This window comes from Mesoplodon densirostris, chromosome 11 (genome assembly GCF_025265405.1).
Source record: "Mesoplodon densirostris isolate mMesDen1 chromosome 11, mMesDen1 primary haplotype, whole genome shotgun sequence".
NCBI classification, from domain to species: Eukaryota; Metazoa; Chordata; class Mammalia; order Artiodactyla; family Ziphiidae; genus Mesoplodon; species Mesoplodon densirostris.
In genome coordinates, this window is record NC_082671.1 from 88,173,949 (window position 1) to 88,197,179 (window position 23,231).

The window sequence follows — 23,231 nt, forward strand, 5'->3', positions numbered from 1 at the left end:
CATTTGAAAGCCAATAATGTGAATTAAGTTTTTCCTGGGGGGTTGGTGATAGCTGGGGGCTTGGAAATAAACAGAAGGTCTTCTCACAGGTCACCTTGAGATGCTTGAGAAAGGCCATTACGAGGAGCCTGCTGTGAAGACCATAAACAGTCAGGCTTAGAAATGCAGCTCTACAACCCACTGGCTATGTGAACTTGGCCAAGTGATGTAACTTCTCCAAGCCTCAGCTTCCTTCTCAGAGACTTCTCAGATGGCTTTTGTGTGGATAACAAACGTCCCGATCTTCCACTGGTGAGCTTCTTGTGAGACCCGTGGTAGACTGTTATCACTGCTCATCCAGTTCCCTTTCCTGGGGAGGCCTATATATGCCCACTCCGCTGAGGCTAAGCTTGGCCATGTGACTTTCTGAGGCCGATGAAACGTGAACAGCCAGGCCAGAAACTTGAAGAGTCAGTGAGAGCTCTACCTCAGTCTCTTACGCCTTTGCCCTTGAGACTGGTAACAGTCCAGGTGGGGGGTGCTCCCTCAGCAGGGCTCCCAGAGCATAAGTGAGATACGAAACCAAGCCACTGAGATCTGGAGTTTGTTCCTGTGGTATAACTGAAATTAACCTGACTCATGTAGGCCTTTCTAAAGTTAGGAAAAACTTTTACAGCCCATCTTTACACATCTGTAACGTAACAGGAAGCATTCATATGTGGGTATTATTACTGACTTTCAGCAAAGCGTCTATGCTTTAGTAGGCTGTAAGTGCACTTACACTATAGTCTGAATATGTGTGTTCCCCTCAGATTCACATATTGAATCCTAACCCCCAATGTGACAGTATTAGGAGGTGGGCCCTTTAGGAGATGATTAGGTCATAAAGGTGGAGCCCCCATAAATGAGATTAATGCCCTTATAAAATAGGCTCCAGACAGCTGTCTAGCCCCTTCCACTATGCAAAGGATACAGTAAGAGGTCTTTGACTGGAAGAGGGCCCTCACATGACCTGGACACCACCCTGATCTCAGACTTCCACCCTCCAGAACTGTGAGAAATTGATTTCTGTTGCTTATAAGCTACCCAGTCTGTGGCACTTCATTATAGCAGCCTGAGCAGACTAAGACAACTTACGTGTTTTGATGAGAAGTTGATATTTCTACAGACTATTTACTAAAAACTACATTAAAAATAAATTCTAGGACGCCAGGTCTTGGTGCTAATGTCCCAAGCAAGATGTCAGCCTTTAGATGAGTATTCCCGGATATGTTTGCCACCAGCTTCTATGTCCCAAGCAAGAGCCACAAAATGAAACACCCAATATAATGGGTGTTTATGCTCATTTGTGCTTCCATCCATTACCATGAGAAGAGGATGACCAGGCTAGTCCACTGATCCAAGGAGATGGATAGAGCCAAGTGGAGCAAATCCCGCCAGTTGTCCTAGCCTTTGACGGAGTAAAGAAATTATCAAGAAAACCAAGGGGACTTCAGACCTTGAACCAGTTCACATCCAAATATTCATGTCCATTATGTAACTTACTAAGGGCTCTGCCCCTTTGTCTAACAAAAACAAAAAATGTATAGCATGTGATGGTCCTAAAAAAAAAAGATAATTTCTGACTCTACAGGAATTGAGAGAGTCTGAGATTTTAGGTAATTCCCAACGCTTTACATTCTTTCTCTTGTTTTTCAAAGCTTTTCTTATTCTAATCTGCTTTCGAAGGTCACTGAAAGTTCTCCCCACTTTTACCTAATTTTTGCCTGTTTTGCCTTGTTAAACTGTCCTTCGTCTTCATATCTCACCTCAAGCATCATCGCCCCAGGAAGAATTTCCTGTCTGTAACTACTTCACCATCTGCCCCAACCTAGAAGTTTTCCTTCATAATATCTATGTTCCTTTTTTCCCCAGCATTGATCTCAATTTGATTATATAATCATTAGTGTCATCATTGGATTAATTTCTTCCCCACTAGACTGAAAACTCCCCCAAAGCAGGGGGCGTGTCTAATTCTGCACATTACTGTGCACAGGGTATCAGTCCCACACATAAGTACTTAGTGAGTGCTCAATAAACCTCAATCTATGTTTTTTTAAGTAGATTGTAACCATTTAAATCTTGCTAAATGAGGATAGATAGGGACTGAATTAAAAAGCTCAAAGTAGGGGAAGAGGTTCAAATACCCACTTAAGAAAAAAAATAGCATTTATCAGACCACGGGTACAGGTTTTCCTCTTTTCTCCTCCTTTCACACACAGAAGTCTTATTAAGGGTGTTAATGGATTTGAAGGTTTATTTTGTTCCTTTCAGAAAGCCTGGCACTTTTGTTAGAAGAACAACTGAACCATGTAATTAGCCTACACAAACTACTGCCATGAATACAGCTTTAAATTGAAGTCATTTGAAAACCAGACTTGGAAATGGCTTTTCCATGCATGCAGATTGTTGTCTTAATAAAACCCACACAGGAGAGATGACAATGGAGAAACAGATTCTGCAAGTTATTTCTGAAAATGTTGATTGGTGGGGAAAGGGATAGTTCCCTTGTGGGAGGGTGCAGGTGGAACCTTCCCAGGAACAACAATAACAACGATTAAGGAGATATAAACAACTATCCTGAGAGGTAGGTGAATTTATCACATAGAAGCTGAGATCTCCCAGAAGGATCTTACCTTTGTGAGCACAGAAATGAAATCCAACGATGGTAAAGTCTCAGAAGTGTCGACATAGTCCTTGAAGATGTGGAAAAGACTGTTCACAAAACCAAAGCTTGTCTAGGGCCAGAGAGAAAGAAAACAAGAGTAGGTATACTTCCAGGGGTAAGAAATAAAAATCTGATGAACTTCAAATGTCATTCTCACATATGTTTTCCATTTCAAATTTATCTCCTGGCAAAATTCAAAGATTTATTTTCCTCTTCTTTCCAATATATATTTTCTTATAAGCTTTTCTTATAAATGAATTCTTGTTGGTACCTCACTTCCTTTTTTAGAGGAAAGATATTATTTATTTATAATATATGTGAGAAAGAACATTCATTTGAGAATAGACATTTATGGTGATCACGGCGATCTTAGGAAATTCTTCTTTGTATTTAACATCATTTATTGAGGAAATTCATGTATTCAACATTACTTATTGAGTCCTCCCATGTACTCGGCCCTGTTCAAGGTCTTCTGGATACAGCAGTGAACAAGATGGGTTCCTGAGCATATTCTAGAAGGTGTTCAGAGCTTGTATTCTAGAGAAAATATGGAACATTTCCCAAATTTTTGTGTCATCCTTGCATAGGAACCATGCTAATCCTTGTATCGCTCCAATTTTAGTACATGTCCTGCTGAAGTAAGCACTATGTTTACTTTCTTAAATAGCCATGGAAGAATTTTTAAAAATGTTACTGAACGCTAACTAATAACTGCCATCTATTGGAAAGATATCAATGGATGTGTAGGTTTCCTTCTTATTAACCTGAACTCCAACCATAAGATTAAATGGGGATGAACTATGGAAGAAACCATATTCCATGTTCCAATATGGAATACAAGCCAGAAGAACAGACTAAGCATGAATTTTCATTGTCCTCTGGTGAATTTTAACACATGGCTACTGGAATCTTCCTACTTTGGCTCACCTGACTTAACTCCTCCAGGTTTGCAAGAAGTCTCCATAAATCCACTCCAGGAGATATTCATGAGTCTGTAGGTATTTTAATGTAAAAAAAAAAAAAAAGCACATTACTTTGTTTGTCAATTTTGATATTTGCCCTTTGCAAGAACATTAAACATAAACCTCCTGAGTATAATTTTACAAAACAACTTGGAGATCAGTATTTTCAGTCGTTAAGAGGTGTGCTCAACACAAATGATGACATTTGAGCCCCCACAGAACATACGGGAGATGTGCTCTTCTGTATGAAGCTGCTGCTGCTGTGTGAGCCCCAGCAACACTCCTGCTGAACATAATCTGCTCAGATGGGCTTTCTCTGCTCCCAGTGCCAAAGAAATTGCCAAGGTTCTCTTCTTGCCAACAGCACTTCCTTGAGACCAAAACAACATTCATACTGAGTTCTTATTTACCCTTTCTCTGTGAAAGACCCAAATGTCCTTTACTTTCAGGAAATTAAAAACAGAGAACTAATGAGTTAATACCTGATAACTGGTAAGATGTTTAGATTTGGATAAAGCCATTAAATATTAATGAAAACACTGAGAGAGGCTCTATGTCATTACTTGATTTGATGTTTTCCTACAAGAGAAAAACTACAGCAAGTCGATCCTCACAGAATACCTGCCTCTCATTCTGTAAACTAAAGAGAGATCAATTTATTGAAATAGGAATACTTTGTATAAATATGATGAAGCATTCAAAGGGACCGAATATTTCAAGAGCTGTAGGTGTGAAAAGACTGGACTTTAGAGCACCAGCGTTCTCCAATTCCCATTTCCATATTTCTTAATTAATGCAGTAAATGGTTCTTGAACTTGCATCAGAATCATCTAGAGGCCTTGTTAAACTGGAGATTAGTGGGACCTACCCCAAGTCTTTCTGATTCAGTAGGTTATCTGATGGGGTCTGAGAATATGGGTTTCTAACAAGTTCTCAAGTGATTCTGATGCTACTGGTCCAGGGATCACACTTTGAGAACCACTGGCTTAGAGTTTCCCCCAGTCCAGGAAGTATCAGTTGTCTGGAAATGTCAGTAGCCAAGCATTTAAAACATGTAATTGTAAGAAACAGAAATCATTAGTTCAGATAAATTGGGAAAATTTAGAAAAAATCATCTTTGTGTTATAAGATTATTTTCTTTATAGAAATTTTTGCCATTTAAGAAAAACATTGAGTCTTTCAGTGAATTTATTTTAATCTGAGTTACAAAATTCCAATTTACAAGCAACTTTGGGAAATTCATATTGATTGTGTAAAGAGAGGTACTTATATACTTCAAATACACTGGGGCATTTGAAAATAAACTCAAATTGGCTTTCTTTTAAGCAGAAAAATGCTAGTTTAAAAAGCTTATGTAGCTTATAGCGGGATGGAAAGTTCTGTACTGTCTGTTAGGGCAAGGGAGGTGGCAGAGCTCACAGGGTGGTTGCTCTGCAGTGAGCATCTATTGGGTACCACTCAGCTTCAGTGCCCCCCCTTCCCTAACATCATCCCAGTTGTCACCTCAGCATCTACTCTTCCTCATACCTTGAAAGTGATCATCTTAAGCCAATGAGCACTTTCCTTCCTTATCTGGGTAGTTGGTTCAGAAGTGGGCATGTGACAATCAAGACTTTGGCTATGAGTGCGCTAAGAAGAGATTCTCTCTCTCCCCCTTCTATTTCTCACTCTCTCCATGGCCTCAAGGACAGCAGCCACTCTGTGACTATAACAGAAGCCAGCCACAGGATGACACTGATATTGTGGAAGGCAAGGATGAGGGACGAAAATAAATTTTGTCCTTGCTTTTGAGCCCCTTGATCAAACCAACCTTGAATTCTGTCTCAACTCTGGACTTTACAGTCACAGGGGCCAATAAGATCCTTACTTAAGCTAGTTTTCTGTATCCTGATACAGTCTCTAAGTTTTAACTTTCTGAGTGTCTTTGTGGTTTAAATTTTGCTTAAGTACTTAGCAGTATGACTGTCACAATAAATATTACTTACAGAAAAGAACATCTGTACAGCACTTGATAGATTTCAAAGGAAACTAATCTGATCATCTCAATGATCAGATGTTATAAGACAGTCAGAGATGGTACTGTCATCCCTCTTTTATAGCTTAGAACAGGAATCGTCAAACGACAGCCTGTGGGATAAATCAGGTCTGCTACCCATTTTTGTGAATAAGGTGTAACTGTAACACAGCCACACACATTTCTTTACAAATTATCTATGGATTCTTTTGCACTGCAATGGAGGAGCTGAGTAGTTGCAATAAAGACCACATGGCTGGCAAAGCCTAAAATATTTACTATCTGGACATTTACAGAAAGCATGCGGCAACTTTTGTTTTATGGAATGGAGGACCAGACTTTCCTAAGTTCACATGGCAAGTCAGAGGCAGATCCAGGACTTGAACTCGTGTCTCCCAACACAGTGCCTTTTCCTGTGTAAGGGAGCAGCCAGGATTCAAAAATGCTTATGGGCAGAGGCAACCTTGGGCGCAATGTGGCCCATCCTCCTCTGTGGTCTTAGAAGGCATTTGCTCCCTTCCCATCCTTTGCCCTGTGGTTCTTCTATAAGGAATTCTCTGCTCAGAGCCTCCCCAGATCAGGGCTACTGCACTGCACAACCTCAGGAGCACCATTTACATGACAGACATCGTGAACACACCATATAATCCACCCCTCCCCACCCACCCCCGCGTTACACGTGGATGGTTGCCCTGGAAATCTGTGGCTCCGTAGCTGATAAAAAGCATTTGCCTGCCACTGTTCATAAGGGAGTATAAGAGCCAAAAGAGGAAGCTGAACGAAGGTGGGATGGCTGCCTTGAGGGTGGCTGTGAGCTCCCTGACTTGAGGAGTATGTAAGCACAGGGTGAGAATCAGGCAGAAGAGATTCAGACATCACATGGGGAGCTGGAAGGTCTCACCCAATCCTAAGAGGCTATGTTTAAGAAAAGAATGAAGAGAAACCAAGTTGCAGATAACCAAAAATAAACAAACAAAATTTCCTTAAGATCCTCTGAAAGAGGGGAGCCGCCCCCATACATCCTTCCTTCCTTCAGCATGGAAGAAAGAAACAAGTCCCTAAAGAACCAGTGTTTTCCATCTACTACAAAAATTAAAGCCAGCATTACCATCTTAAGAACTAATAAATGGTCCAAGAAATAAGTGCATTCACTCGTGAAGAGTTCCCACACAGCCTCTTGCTGCTTTCTCAAGTCTAGTTGATTAGTAGGAAGTTTTTGATGTGTTTCCACGACTTCATTCTAGGTCTTATCCTGTACGTGGGAGAAAAGAGAGAACAAAACATTTCGATGGGTTGACCTGTTCACCCTTCATTTGACTTGCAGTACAGCAGGAACAAGCGATCCCTCAAATCATGATTTCTCACTGCAAGTCCCAGGCAACCCTCTGGGTAGTTATCCAAACCACAGTTCTCTCTGCATGGCTTTGGGATACCAATTCCTCCCACGCATGGGATGGACATGCTATTTTTAGTTTAAAATGAAAACGAATTCAAATTGATGTTGTTTTGAACTATGCTTGAGAATTTCATAAGTCCTTTACAGTTTTTTGCAAAAAAAAAAAAAAAAAAAAAAAAAACAACAACCCACCAAAAGAACCCCAAACCCGGAACTGGGAAGTCTGATCCATGTTCCACTGGTAAAACTTGTTGAAATTAATTACTGAAGAAGGATGAAATAAGAGACTTAAAGTTTTTAAGAGACCTTCAGAAATTGTCTTATCAAAACCAACTTGTTTTGTAAATGAGGAAACTAAGGCCCAGAGAGGGGAATGGTTGTAACAACTATTAACATTTGTACCGGGCTTCATGGTCTACAAAGTGGTCTCACGTCCATTACCTTACTTAAGGTAAAATGACTTTCCTGAGGTTTCAGTGTGCTTTAGAGCAGCGGTCCCCAACCTTTCTGGCACCAGGGACCGATTTCGTGGAAGACAATTTTTCCACAGACGGCGGGGCGGGGGGATGGTTCAGGAGGTAATGCAAGCGATGGGGAGCAGCAGATGAAGCTTCGCTCACTCGCCCGCTGCTCACCGCCTGCTGTGTGGTCCTGTTCCTAACGGGCCTCTGACTTGTAGGGTTGGTGACCCCTGCTTTAGAGAGAGCAGACCTCGGTCTGCCCAGGTCTGGGCTTCTCTCCTGCACTTTGCTGTTATTATGAACAAGCCTGGGCTTCTCTCCTGCACTTTGCTGTTATTATGAACAAGCCTGGGCTTCTCTCCTGCACTTTGCTGTTATTATGAACAAGCCAATAATCTGACAACTTAAAATAATGGCTAAAACAACAAAAAACCCTATGCCACACAGAAAACAATGCATGAGATACCTTCAGTCTGGAACTCATAGGCCCTGAAATCTGTAATCTTCAAAGAGGAGAGGCAGCCTTTCAGATCAGACATGTGCTTGTGTTTGTCTTTGCCCTGCTTAAAGATTGTTAGAAACAGAATTTTCAATCTTTTAACAACATACCTTTGGTAGCCTCGGCATCTTTGGTTCATTGTCCAACATGCATGAGAACAGACTGCACATTTTGTCTATGAGTCACTAACAGGTGAAACACCATTTCTGAGCCACAGTCTGACCCACAGGACCTCAGAATGTCCTGTGGAGGAGAGAGGCTGGTGAGGATGTCTGATGCAAACCTCTCATTTTACTAATAGAAAAAAAAAAAAAAAAAAGACAGAGCTCAGAACACTCCTATAGCAAATAGATGGATTTCAGGCTAGCACATACCTTGTGGTCCTAAAGTCCTCATATTCTAACTTTTCTAAATGTTGGATCGTAGAAGTTTACCATGAGAAGGGGACTTGGATGTCTTAGTTCAACCCCTCACTTAGTAGATGACTAAAGCCCAGAGTGTTAAAGCAACTTCTTAACGTGATAATTCACAGCTGGAGAATACCAGGATATGCTAGAAACTCTAGTTTCCTTAGGATGGAACCTCTGACTCATTTTTGTTATAATTTTTATTTTAAAAAATATTAGTTTAAAAATTGGATTACAGGGCTTCCCTGGTGGCGCAGTGGTTGAGAGTCTACCTACCAATGCAGGGGGCACGGGTTCGTGCCCCGGTCTGGGAGGATCCCACATGCCGCGGAGCGGCTGGGCCCGTGAGCCATAGCCGCTGAGCCTGTGCGTCTGGAGCCTGTGCTCCACAACGGGAGAGGCCACAACAGTGAGAGGCCCGCGTACCGCAAAAAAAAAAAAAAAAAAATTGGATTACAAAGGTAATATATGATTATTATAGAAAATTTGAGAAACAAAACCACAAAGAAAAAAAGTTACACAAAGTTACCTGTAATCTCCACCGCCCCTTCCTCCCCCCGGGGTAACTACTGAAAACCTTTTTCTGATTGTATTTATAATTAATTTTTACTGGTGTCATATTTATACATCCTTTTGTAACTTGCTTCTAAACTTTATCGTGACCTTTCAATTTTTTCTGACTCATTCAATATCCTGGTGCAACGTCATGACTTACCTGCTTAAAGAGCTCATTTTACCAACTAAACCAGGAAGAAGCTATCAAATACCGAAGCGTGAGGCTTTCCAAAGTCAACTTGGCTGCATTTCAAATGAATATTTAGCACAAATCGTTCTTCAACTTGTTCTACCGCCTCAGGGCACATGACGCTGGCGTGGATCTAAGCAGTGTGGTGGGCGTTTTCCCGACTTTAGGTTAAGGAGCCAGAGAAGGCACAGCTTACCTGTTGTGGGGAGGGAGCTCCCTGTGTGCCTGAAAGGAGACCCCGCAATCGGTTCAGAAAGTGCTAAAGGGCTGTGGCTGACTTCTCTGCTAGGGTTACGGCACTGAAGAAGAAACTTACTAGAGACTTATAGGCTTCACAGTAGCAAAGAAATCCTGGAGCTGGTTGGGGGCCTCCTACACAGCAGCTGGGATGTATGCCTTTGGTTGATGTCTGAAACCACAGTGACTGCATGTTGTGGAAATTAAAAATCAGCAGCCAGTTGGAAAATGAAGAAGCTGAGGCAATGGAAGAGGCACTGGAGCTGTGGGAAAGGGGGCGCCAGCCCTCTGTCTTGAAGGACAATCACCGTGGCTTTCCAAGGGTCTGAACAACCTCCTAGCCGAAGTTCTTGGTGGATATGCTAGTGAGAAGGGAGGGGACAGTCCTCCTGGAGGAAACATTAACTCATTAGAGTTACAGACCCTTTGTTGGAACCTGTGCTGCTTCCACTATGGTGGCATTGGCTAGGAGACGCAATGAGATGTGAAGGGTATCTGAGAGGATATGGAGGATAAAGAAAAGAAGCCAAGGTTAACTCTGGGGCCTCAAATTTAATAACTAAGAGGAGTGTGGAATGGAAATTTGTAGTAGGCACTGGTGACATGGAACTGGAGTAAAATGGATATACAGTCGTCCCTCAGTATCCTAGCGGGATTGGTTCCAGGACGTCTTTGGATACCAAAATCCTCAGATGCTAAAGTCCAATTTATAAAATGGATTTGCATATAATCCACACACATCCTCCCATATAGTTTAAATCATCTTTAGATTACTTGTAATACATAATGCAATGTAAATTCTGTGTACATTGTTGCTGGTGGATGGCAAATTCAAGTTTTGCTTTTTGGAAATTTCTGGAATTTTTTTCAGATATTTTTCATTTGTAGTTGGTTGAATTCAAGGATGCAGGATGTACAGACACAGAGGGCTGACTGTATGAGAATATATGGACTCTGTAGTGGTTGACCTTGAATTGGCAAGCTGGTGGGAGATGCCCCTTCTCCTGAGACCCTAGACCCGATTGACAACTGACCCTACTTTCATTTAAACGAGGAAGGAAAAATATACAAGCAGCTCATGCAGCTCAATATCAAAAAAACAAACAACCCAATACAAAAATGGGCAGAACACCTAAACAGACATTTCTCCAAAGAAGATATACAGATTACCAACAAACACATGAAAGAATGCTCAACATCATTAATCATTAGAGAAATACAAATCAAAACTACAATGAGATATCATCTCACACCAGTCAGAATGGCCATCATCAAAAATCTACAAACAATAAATGCTGGAGAGGGTGTGGAGAAAAGGGAACCTTCATGCACTGTTGGTGGGAATGTAAATTGATACAGCCACTATGGAGAACAGTATGGAGGTTCCTTAAAAAACTAAAAATAGAACTACCATATAACCCAGTAATCCCACTACTGGGCACATACCCTGAGAAAAACATAATTCAAAAACAGTCATGTGCCAAAATGTTCATTACAGCTCTATTTACAATAGCCAGGACATGGAAGCAACCTAAGTGTCCATCAACAGATGAATGTGGCACATATATATAATGGAGTATTACTCAGCCATAAAAAGGAATGAAACTGAGTTATTTGTAATGAGGTGGATGGACCTAGAGACTGTCATACAGAGTGAAGTAAGTCAGAAAGAGAAAAACAAATACCAGATGCTAACGCACATATATGGAATCTAAAAAAACGGTACTGATGAACCTAGTGGCAGGGCAGGAATAAAGACGCAGACGTGGAGAACAGACTTGAGGACACAGCGGGGATGGGGAAGCTGGGACGAAGTGAGAGAGTAGCATTGACATATATACACTAGCAAATGTAAAATAGATAGCTAGTGGGAAGCAGCTGCATAGCACAGGGAGACCAGCTCGGTGTTTTGTGACCACCTAGAGGGGTGGGATAGGGAGGGTGGGAGGGAGACACAAGAGGGAGGGAATATGGGGATATATGTATAGCTGATTTACTTTGTTGTACAGCAGAAAGTAACACAACATTGTACAGCAATTATACTCCAATAAAGATATTAAATAAGGGAGGGAGGGAGGGAGGGAGGAAGGAAGGAAGGAAGGAAGGTAGGAAGGAAGGAAGGAAGGATCCCCGGAGAGGCTGCACCACAGGCCCTGTCTCAGACCTGCCAGGAAAACAGTCAAATCATGTCCCTAAAGAGGGGCAAAATGAGAAAGACTGGTGAGCAACAGCTCTGATGACAATGGTATCATAGTTTTACTAACAGTTTATGATTTGAAACTTGTAATGTTTCAACTGTGTCCCTATGGACTGAATGTTTCTCTCCCCCGTCCCCAAATCCATATGTTAAAGCCCTAACCCCACAATGGTATTTGGGAGGTGAAACCACTGGAAAGTAATTACATGTAGATGAGGTCATGAGGGTGGGGCCCTCACAATGAGATTAGTACCCTTATAAGATGAGGAAGAGACACCAGAGCTCTCTCTACAGCACGTGAGGACGCAGAGAGAAGATGGCCATCGGTAAGCCAGAAAAAGAGCTCTCACCAAAACCCGACCATGCTGGCACCCCAATCCTGGACTTGCCAACCTCCAGATATGTGAGAAATAATACTGGTTGTTTCAGCCACCCAGTCTGTGGTATTTTACAGCAGCCCAAGGGGAGTAAGACACTCACACAATTTTTTTACCCTTGAAAAAATAATGTGAAAGTCACTCCTATGCTTGATTATGGGAACACACAGTTTTCCAAGCCTTGGTTATGAACAACACTAACAGTAATACGGCCAGTAACAACTGTCTCAGGCGCCAGCTCCGGGGTGAGCTTCACACACATTATTTGACTCACTTGTCACAACCATCCTAAGCGGCTGCCACTCTTACCACCTACTTTTTACAGGGAAGGACTTGAAGCTGAGAGACATGGATTCATTTCGCCAAGGTCACAGGGCAGTACATGGAGCAGCTGGGATTGAAACCTCAGAGGACTTTTAATTTAGCTATGGTAGTTAAGTATCAATGTATGTGCATCCACAGAACCTCCAAGGTAGATGTCGATAACTGGTGGCCAACTGTAGAGGCCATGTGGGCAGATTTTTAACAGAAAGAAGTGCAGTAACTATTCATAAGGCCCTCCTGGTGCTGCTGGCTGTGGTGTGTAGGTACCGTGGGGAGAACACAGTCAGTCCTTCTCCTTCCTCCCCACTCCAGAGGCGAGGAACACTCCTTCCCTCTGCCCCCAGCCATGCTTGCGAGAAAGGCTTCACTGTGGCTAACTCCTGACCTAGGCAGGAAAGAACCAGGCACTACTGATTTCAATTTATAACTCTTCAATAATTGAGGGTGCAAGAATGAATTTAAAGAAAACCCGCTAGGTCTAATCCAACTGGCTTTCCCAGAAATAGAAGTGTATTTGTGGAATCTGTTTCTGTAATATCTCATTAATTTTTCAACGTTCCCAGTATACTGGGCACAGGCTGCAAACTGGGGCATACGCTTGTGCAAGTTTTCTTCATCGAGTGAGCTGTTTCCTACGCTGTGTCAAGTTATAAATTTGGAGCTGTAAGGCACTGCAATATTAGGATTGCTTTGTTTTCTTGCAGAGCTCATTAACCACTGGCAATTAGCACGGTATCACTGCACAAAGTGGCATCATTTGGCAAGTTCTGTATCCACTACTATGAATGTGATGATACAATTTAAACTTCACGTGCCATCTGCTGTCATGAAAAGATAAAGCAGGATGAAGAGGCTCTTTAGCCATTTCTTACTTTCCTAGCTACTGGAGGCTTAATTAAAACAAAATGACAATGCACAACACTCACCACTCCTCTCCTGGAGAAAGGCCATCTTGGCTTTTTGGATCCTGGTGGGTGAAATTAAAGAAGATATATTAGTACTTTGAGTAACTACTGACAGATCAATGGAGTGCCTTACAAAACCTGCTTTTCAAATGAGCCAAACAGAACTTGTCCTGCTTTAATTCTCCTTCTCTTGAGAATGCACAGGATGAATATTTATATTTATGCAGATGAGTAAACGAAGTGATGTTCCAACTGAAAGGCTGGTGTACTATTACTACCTTATGGTGATATTGTCCTGTTTCAGCCTCCTTTCCCCCCCATCATTCAAGGAGAAATCTATAAAATGCAATAAAATGTTGAGTATTATTTTAAGACAGAGTCACAGGACTTTAGGGCTGAAAGGACTTTATTTTTATACTGGAATCCACCCCAGCATATGCAACTTCAATAGCCTGACCAAACTTGAGAGTCAGAGACTGCATCGGCCTGATAACTCCCAGGTGTGGTTGAGTGTAGATTCCTGAAATAGGGGCACATCAACCCATGTCACCAATCTTTAGGTTGGGGGCTTATTATCTCTATTGGCCACCATCCACAAACTCCTTAGGAGTTGCTTTAAATTGAAAAGGAAGTCATTTTTCACACATTCTTTTGATAATCAGGAAGTAAAGAGATTAGATTGTGGATTCTTGATTTTTATGTCATTTGCATCAATCTCTAATGCTACCCAGAAAAACGTGGGAATCATCTCTTAGGTTTTGGTGAGATGTTCTGATAACTCAGTACACAAAATGGATGTTTTAAAGGTTCATCTGTTTCTACTAGTTTATCAGGAGACTGCATAATACTTCCATCAGATGAAAGCAATTACCTGAGCAGCATTTACTAAAAATCAGTGTGCTTGAGGGACTTTTCTCATTGGAACCCTGGAATCCAACCGATTATCCTGCTCATTCTAACCACCTTTTTGACCTTTGTAAAGGGGAGATTAGAGACAAACCTCCCTCAGAGACAAATCTGCTTCACCTCTCTTAAGGCTTCAAATGCCTGGTGGTATAATATTATTTACAATTTGAACTGCAATAATTGGGGTCTCTTAGCAAATTTCTCTCCTCTGCTTTTCTAACTTTAGGGGTAATTTTAGGGCCTTGGGAAATCTTCACAAGTATTCAGAAGAAAATTTAAATGTGTCTCTATTGAATCCCTAATCTTTTATTATCTTTATTAAATAATAAGTTTTGCTGAATCAGAATCTATATTTCAACAATATCTCTAGGTGACTCATATGCACATCAGAGCTTGAGAAGCACTGCATTAGACCATGATGGGGACATGAGAACTCTATTCTAACCTCCTAGAGAAGAGGGAATGGAGGGATATGGTGAAGAATGTTGCATATCTTTTATTCCGTGGTATCTACTGTGATGCCAGGCACACATGCCTAGCAGAGAACTTAACAAAGAACACCATGCAGCAATTATGACCTTGTTCCTTAGCATGCTGGTCCTCAAACTTTAGCTGGTATCAGAATCACCTGGGGGGGGCTTATTAAAAGACATATTGCTGGGCCCCACCCCCAGAGTTTCTAATTCAGAAGGTGTGGCATGGGACCCCAGAATTTCCCAGGCAATGCTGAAGCTGTTAGTCTGGGACCAGTATTTGAGAAGTACTGCTTTAGTTTTCAACCAGTTTAGAGCATTTGCAAAGCATCACAGAACACGTACTAACCTCTTAAGGTTATGCTGTGTTTAGAACTAGCTCTCATTTCTAGGGGCCTGTCCTTGAGTAGATCACTTAATTCCCTCTTGGTTCATTCATTTGGGCATTTGGATTGTTGTGTCATATAGGACAGCAGATGTGAAAGGGCTCTGTAAAGAGTGAAGAGCTATACAAATGTTAGTTATGCTTTATTCACAGCTGCCTGTGTAACGGGTGGTTGATGCAGGTTGGTGGAGCGTATACAGGGTTAGGACTCAGGAGTCTCGATCCCATTCCTCTGACACAAACCCGCTGGCACCATGGCTAGGCCACTTCTCCTTTCTGGGTCTCCCTTGGCACATATGTGAATGAGGAAAGAGCTTGGTGGTTTTCCATGTGTGTTGTCACAGGCTCTCCTGGGCTTCTAGGGATGCCTTGGAGGTGAGTCTTTGGGACCTGCCTCATTTTCAAGCACGACAACTGCACCTGGATCTGTTTTACAGACTGGATTTCCAAGTAAGGATTCTTTTGTAAAAAGAGCTCTGCTAAGAACAAAACCAGTTTAGAAACTACCAGGATGGATGATGATCTTGAAGTCTCCTTTTAGCTCTCAAAGGCTACCATCAGAATCATGGGAATGTGTCCTGAACACCACAGTTGTTCTTTTCTTTCACGACTGAGTTCAACGTGCAGATTTATCCCTGAGCCCGCCTCTCTCTAATCTGCTCTAACAGTAATCTGCTGTCACTGGGCCGGCTGCCTCCACACGGTACCACCGTGGTTAGAAGACACCAGTGTGAGGCTGGAGGCCAGAACAGGGTGGGGGGTGGCATTACGACAATGACAGCGACGCTGCCCACCAGCCCAGAGAGGGCATTCTGCTCCAGGATGGTGACCGTCACTGGTGTACCTGTTCCAGGCCCTAGATGTGGGGTATATTATTTGACAAGAGGACCTTTTGAGGAAAGGTCTATACCTTATCCATCCCTTATCCATCTCTGTAAGTGGAATGCCCAAAACCAAGAGCGGTATTCAGCTGGTTCCAGTAACTCATGGCTGATGCTTGTCCTAATTGGTGAGACATCTGTTCTAATGTGTCAGTGCCCATGTTCTATTAGTCATTAAATATTCTGAAAATACCCTTTGCTTATTATAACACCCATCCCATAGCAGGTATGTAATATAAGTATGCTGAATGGACAGGACCTGAATTCAGCAGCAGAAGTGGGTGGCACAGGTAATTGGCAGCTCCATCTGACACCAGAAGGTCCCCGGGGAACACCTCAAGTCCAGATAAGTTGAGCACCACAGAACTCCTCCTGTGCTCGTAGAATCTGTGTTTAAGAGATAGAAGGAGAGAGCTTACAGCTTACGTGCCCATGCACGGGCACTCGGAAGTGACTGCTGGCAGCCTGATTAATGCCTGCTTTTTCAGGAGGCCACTCCAGGCTCCAGGCATGGAGGGCTGTGAGGACCCACCCACCGCCCCATGTTTGACACCTTTTTGAGCCTTATTGACTGCTTATGATTTTGACTAATCCAAAGCAGAATAGCTCGCCTGAAAGTGTCAACATAAACATACTGGATATGTTCTGACTCAGGAGGACACTAGGAGAAAGCCCTTAAACACAAGAGTCTTTGCCAGTTATGAATATGGCCTCAGAGGAAACAGGATGCATGGGCATGGCCATGGCCACGACACCCCTAGATATTGGAGGCCGGTTGTTTAAAGGCAGCCCTTTTGTTTTTCCTAGAGAAAAATGAGGACTGTTGTTGGAAAAGCTTAGCAAACAGGCCTACCTACCTTCTCCTTTCTTCCACCCTATTTCATGAAACTTCCTGTCTGTTGGATGTTCAGAAAATAAATGCTTGACATCAGACACAGTGGGGAATAGCTCCAAAGCCACTGGGCATTTGCTCTGTGATCACTAAGGAACAAAATGGGTGAGGAATGATTGCATCGAATTGTAAGGATTTTCAGAGCTTCCCCCTAATAGCTGTTCAAATATTCCTTTAGTCTATTCTGAGAATGAGAGATGCAATTCCTTCTATTTACTGACCAATGTAACCTCTAAATTCTCTTTTCATCAACGAATAGCTTAGCATACAGGTTACTTTACATACAAAGGAATTTTGTAAGTCTGACTTAGTCCCTCCTGGCTTCAGATAAACACATTTTTAAAGCAACCACAGAAGCCTTCCCTAATCTGGCCCAGTTACCTTCCTAATATTCTTTACTTTGCAATTTATTCTCTGGAAACAGGGAATGGATTGTAATTTTCCACACAGAACGTTTCACACGTCAGTGACTTAGCTGGGAATGCTCTGCCCTCTCTGAACATGTCTAACTCCTATTCATCCCATGAGATTTAGGGCCATGGATTATCTAAATAACTTTACAGGAATTACTTAGATAAAATCAGGCTCAGATTTATTCAATTAGCTGCATTTCCTGGCATTTTAAAATCTGTTTTGACTGGCCTTTCTCTCTCCTTTTTTTTTTTTATTGGAGAATTTTAGAGTAATGTTGCAGGCACTGCTAGCTGCCCAGCCAGCATGCATGCTCTCCACTTTTATTATTATCAAAACCCTGCTTTGTTGGGGGTGGCATGTGCCAAGTTAATGCACTGACAAGCCCTGACTCCCCTGCAGCAATCTGGCCAACAAGATTTAAATGCAAGTTGTAGTGTGTGGCTTCTGGGAAAGAATTTTCAAAGGGGACAGAGGTGGCTAGCTTCTTCCTTTTACCTTTTGCCCTTTGCCCTTCTTGTTGTCATGAATACGGCTTGATACCTGAAAGTATACCTGTGATCTTGCAAAGATAACAGAACAGGAAAACAGGAGCCTGGCAGGATGCCGACATCTGTCCTGGCCTGGGCTCTGGTTATGTTATAAGAGAAACATTTTTTATTTGCTTAGGTTGTTCTAGTTTGGTTGTTACATGCAGACAAATGCTGTCTTAACTGACGCAGATCTCCTCACCCTGGACTTCCTTCTCCAAGAATGTCATCTTTCAGCATTCTGCACTCTTATTTGACTTTTTCACCATCTATTTATGATGAGGTTTGTAACAAAATCATTAGAGTTACAACTACTAACAACTCTCCCTTTCTTGTTATTTGCCAACCCGATGTCCATGGTGGTTATGAGGAGAGAGGGGGCTGAATTAGGTGGGAGTTGGAAAAGTTACAGTAATTTGAATGAGATATACAATTCTAGTTTCTTCATTTTGCAAACAGGACATTGGAACTCATACATAATGAATTAACAGTATACAAATCCAGCCAGGAATTTTCACAGTGCTATGCAAAAGGTATTAGATAATATAAACTTCTTCTTGGGAGGCCCAAGAAGTCCCCTGAAAAGAAATATTAGAAGCTTCCCTGTAAACTTTATACTTTTCTTGATAAAGACCCTGGAAGCATACAATAAGATTTGGTGTTTATGGGGATAGAGGGGATTGGGAAAAGTACAGTAATTTGAATGAGAAATGTAAGCTAGGTAAACTTTGGGGAAAAAAGTTTACTCTTCTGAGCTTCAACTCTAGATGGTACACAATCTGATAACTATTATGAATTTGGCATGAGTCGATAAGCTATCTTTATATTCCCTGGGGACCTCAGAGAGGCCATAACTAACGGTGGAGTAGAAGAAGTAGTCTTCCCCGGCCTCCTCTAGGCTGGTTTATATGTTTCTCTTCCATGCTTCTACAGTTCTCTGCAGCAGTGGTTAAGAATGTGGAGTCAAACTGCCTGATTTTCATCTTAGCTGTGTGACCTTGATTGAGCAAGTAACCTCTCTGGCCCTGACTGCCATCTGTGAAATGTAGACAATAATCATACCTACTAAAAAGGGAGATGACTCAAATCAATAGAATTAGAAATGAAAAAGGAGAAGTAACCATTGACACTGCAGAAATACAATGGATCATGAGAGATTACTACAAGCAACTCTATGCCAATAAAATGGACAACCTGGAAGAAATGGACAAATTCTTAGAAATGCACAAGCTGCCAAGACGGAATCAGGAAGACATAGAAAATATCAACAGACCAATCACAAGCACTGAAATTGAAACTGTGATTAAAAATCTTCCAACAAACAAAAGGCCAGGACCAGATGGCTTCACAGGTGAATTCTATCAAAGATTTAGAGAAGAGCTAAAACCTATCCTTCTCAAACTCGTCCAAAATATAGCAGAGGGAGGAACACTCCCAAACTCATTCTACGAGGCCACCACCACCCTGATACCAAAACCAGACAAAGACATCACAAAGAAAGAAAACTACAGGCCAACATCACTGATGAACATAGATGCAAAAATCCTCAACAAAATACTAACAAACAGAATCCAACAGCACATTAAAAGGATCATACACCATGATCAAGTGGGGTTTATTCCAGGAATGCAAGGATTCTTCAATATACGGAAATCAATCAATGTGATACACCATATTAACAAATTGAAGGAGAAAAACCATATGATCATCTCAATAGATGCAGAAAAAGCTTTCCACAAAATTCAACACCCATTTATGATAAAAACCATCCAGAAAGGAGGCAAAGAGGGAACTTGCCTTAACATAATAAAGGTCATATATGACAAACCCACAGCCAACATCGTCCTCAATGGTGAAAAACTGAAACCATTTCCACTAAGATCAGGAACAAGACAAGGCTGCCCACTCTCACCACTATTATTCAACTTAGTTTTGGAAGTTTTAGCCACAGCAATCAGAGAAGAAAAGGAAATAAAAGGAATCCAAATTGGAAAAGAAGAAGTAAAGCTGTCACTGTTTGCAGATGACATGATACTATACATAGAGAATCCTAAAGATGCTACCAGAAAACTACTAGAGCTAATCAATGAATTTGGTAAAGTAGCAGGATACAAAATTAATGCACAGAAATCTCTGGCATTCCTGTACACTAATGATGAAAAATCTGAAAGTGAAATCAAGAAAACACTCCCATTTACCATGGCAACAAAAAGAATAAAACACCTAGGAATAAACCTACCTAAGGAGACAAAAGACCTGTATGCAGAAAACTATAAGACACTGATGAAAGAAATTAAAGATGATACCCACAGATGGAGAGATATACCATGTTCATGGATTGGAAGAATCAATATTGTGAAAATGACTCTACTACCCAAAGCAATCTACAGATTTAATGCAATCCCTATCAAACTACCACTGGCATTTTTCACAGAACTAGAACAAAAAATTTCAAAATTTGTTTGGAAACACAAAAGACCCCGAATAGCCAAAGCAATCTTGAGAACGAAAAATGGAGCTGGAGGAATCAGGCTACCTGACTTCAGACTATACTACAAAGCTACAGTAATCAAGACAGTATGGTACTGGCACAAAAACAGAAAGATAGATCAATGGAACAAGATAGAAAGCCCAGAGATAAACCCACGCACATATGGTCACCTTATCTTTGATAAAGGAGGCAGGAATGTACAGTGGAGAAAGGACAGCCTCTTCAATAAGTGGTGCTGGGAAAACTGGACAGGTGCATGTAAAAATATGATATTAGAGCACTCCCTAACACCATACACAAAAAGAAGCTCAAAATGGATTAAAGACCTAAATGTAAGGCCAGAAACTATCAAACTCTTAGAGGAAACCTTAGGCAGAACACTCTATGACATAAATCACAGCAAGATCCTTTTGGACCCACCTCCTAGAGGAATGGAAATAAAAACAAAAATAAACAAATGGGACCTAATGAAACTGAAAAGCTTTTGCATAGCAAAGGAAACCATAAACAAGACCAAAAGACAACCCTCAGAATGGGAGAAAATATTTGCAAATGAAGCAACTGACAAAGGATTAATCTCCAAAATTTATAAGCAGCTCATGCAGCTCAGTAACAAAAAAACAAACAACCCAATCCAAAAATGGGCAGAAGACCTAATAGACATTTCTGCAAAGAAGATATACAGACTGCTAACAAACACATGAAAGAATGCTCAACATCATTAATCATTAGAGAAATGCAAATCAAAACTACAATGAGATATCATCTCACACCAGTCAGAATGGCCATCATCAAAAAATCTAGAAACAATAAATGCAGGAGAGGGTGTGGAAAAAAGGGAACACTTTTGCACTGCTGGTGGGAATGTGAATTGGTACAGCCACTATGGAGAACAGTATGGAGGTTCCTTAAAAAACTACAAATAGAACTACCATATGACCCAGCAATCCCACTACTGGGCATATACCCTGAGAAAACCATAATTCAAAAAGAGTCATGTACCAAAACGTTCATTGCAGCTCTATTTACCATAGCCCGGAGATGGAAACAACCTAAGTGTCCATCATCGGATGAATGGATAAAGAAGATGTGGCACATATATACAATGGAATATTACTCAGCCATAAAAAGAAATGAAATTGAGCTATTTGTAATGAGGTGGATGGACCTAGAGTCTGTCATACAGAGTGAAGTAAGTCAGAAAGAGAAAGACAAATAGCGTATGCTAACACATGTATATGGAATTTAAGAAAAAAAAAAAAAACATGTCATGAAGAACCTAGGGGTAAAACAGGAATAAAGACACAGACCTACTAGAGAATGGACTTGAGGATATGGGGAGGGGGAAGGGTAAGCTGTGACAAAGCGAGAGAGAGGCATGGACATATATACACTACCAAATGTAAGGTAGATAGCTAGTGGGAAGCAGCCGCATAGCACAGGGAGATCAGCTCGGTGCTTTGTGACCGCCTGGATGGGTGGGATAGGGAGGGTGGGAGGGAGGGAGACGCGAGAGGGAAGGGATATGGGAGCATATGTATATGTATAACTAATTCAGTTTGTTATCAAGCAGAAACTAATACACCATTGTGAAGCAATTATACACCAATAAAGTTGTAAAAAAAAGAAAAATCATACCTACTTCTTGTGTGAGGATCAGCTGATCAACATAAAGCGCTTAGATCCATGTCTGGAAGTTAGTAAGCTGTCAATAAATGTGATTATGTTGGTTGTTGAATATATTATAATATCATGTTCTATTTATGTGTCTGTTTATTCCACTAGACTGCTATCTCCTTCCTTGCAAGAAGCATGTCTTAGAATTTGTGTGGGTGGGTGCCCATTTAGTACTCAATCCATTGTTACTGATGAACACGAATGAGTAAAAGACTCTTCTGATGTTGCCCTCCCTCGAGGAAAGCATCTTACTTTATAAGGTAGTTTTGCAGATTCATGTCTTACCTCCTCTCCTTTTACCCTAAGTTCCTACCTCCTGCTCTAAATCCCTGTGTTTAGTAAGGGCTCAATAAATATTTGTTCAGTAAGTGAATAATAACCAAACCTGTACACACTGGGGCATCCCTCGCTCTACTTTCCTGACGTGATCTCCTGCAGAATGTGTACTCCACTCATAGCTAGCTACTCACTGTTCTTTAAACTCACCCTGCACTTCATGCCTCCATGCCTTGGCTCAGGTAGTTTCCATCTGCCTGCCTATCTCCACTGAGCCTGACACACTCATATTCATCTCTAAATTCCCACTTAGAGGCTCCCCCTCCAGAAGTCTTTTCTGATCTGCTCAGAGAGAGCCAATTCTCTCCCTCCCTACTCCTACCTTGCCTCTTTATAATGATTTCATTGAAGGCTCATGCTGTGTCTTATATATCATAGAGTCTAAGCACCGAATATGGAACCTGACATAGAATAGGTAATCAAATAAGCTTGTTGAATGAATAACTATATTGACCTATAGAATGATATCCAGATAGTCCTCAAATGAATTTGCTTTTCCCTTCTGGATCATAATTGTATAATTATATGCATATACAATACACAAAGTGCAATTTGAGTCTCCACCACAGCCTTTAAAGGTGATTAAGTTACCCCTATCCATTTCTTCCTTGTCTGGGCTACCTTCTGACATAAGGCATCCATTTGGGAGCACATAGGGCAGGTTTTGGAGTTCCATGTGCACATATGGAGCATAGGGAAGACAACTAGCTTGCATAGTGCTTGAGCCATGACCTTGGCTTTGTTGCCTTAGTCCTCAAAACCCAGTGATGCTCATTCTGGAAAGGGGGGCATGCCCCAGCTCTGATGACATTCTTACGTTCATCAGAATAGGGCACTGGTTAATAAAAATATCAAGAATTACAGTTATAACCAGAGACTTAAGAAAACAACAAGAAAGAACATCTGCACATACTATCATGCAGAGACATGAATTGGTACAGAAAACCTGCCCTTGCATCACCCATGCCTGGCAGCCGACTACACTTCTGGGCACTCTGCACGGGATCCCATGCCTGTGTCAGCCAGGGCTGCTCATCAT

General features: G+C 41.5%; 1 protein-coding gene and 1 non-coding gene across 2 annotated transcripts in view; both read right to left on the reverse strand.

The window, feature by feature from the left end:
• Positions 1-23,231, reverse strand: part of PLEKHG7 (pleckstrin homology and RhoGEF domain containing G7) — an 80,546-nt gene that overhangs the window by 46,798 nt on the left and 10,517 nt on the right. The window contains 7 exon segments of the mRNA XM_060114240.1: positions 2,655-2,756; positions 3,614-3,660; positions 3,663-3,707; positions 6,770-6,920; positions 7,984-8,079; positions 13,232-13,272; positions 16,115-16,242. Of these exon segments, the coding sequence (XP_059970223.1) occupies positions 2,655-2,756; positions 3,614-3,660; positions 3,663-3,707; positions 6,770-6,920; positions 7,984-8,079; positions 13,232-13,272; positions 16,115-16,242 (610 nt within the window).
• LOC132499615 (U6 spliceosomal RNA) lies at positions 3,229-3,332 on the reverse strand. Its single transcript, XR_009533859.1, has one exon. It is a non-coding gene; the product is annotated as a U6 spliceosomal RNA (small nuclear RNA).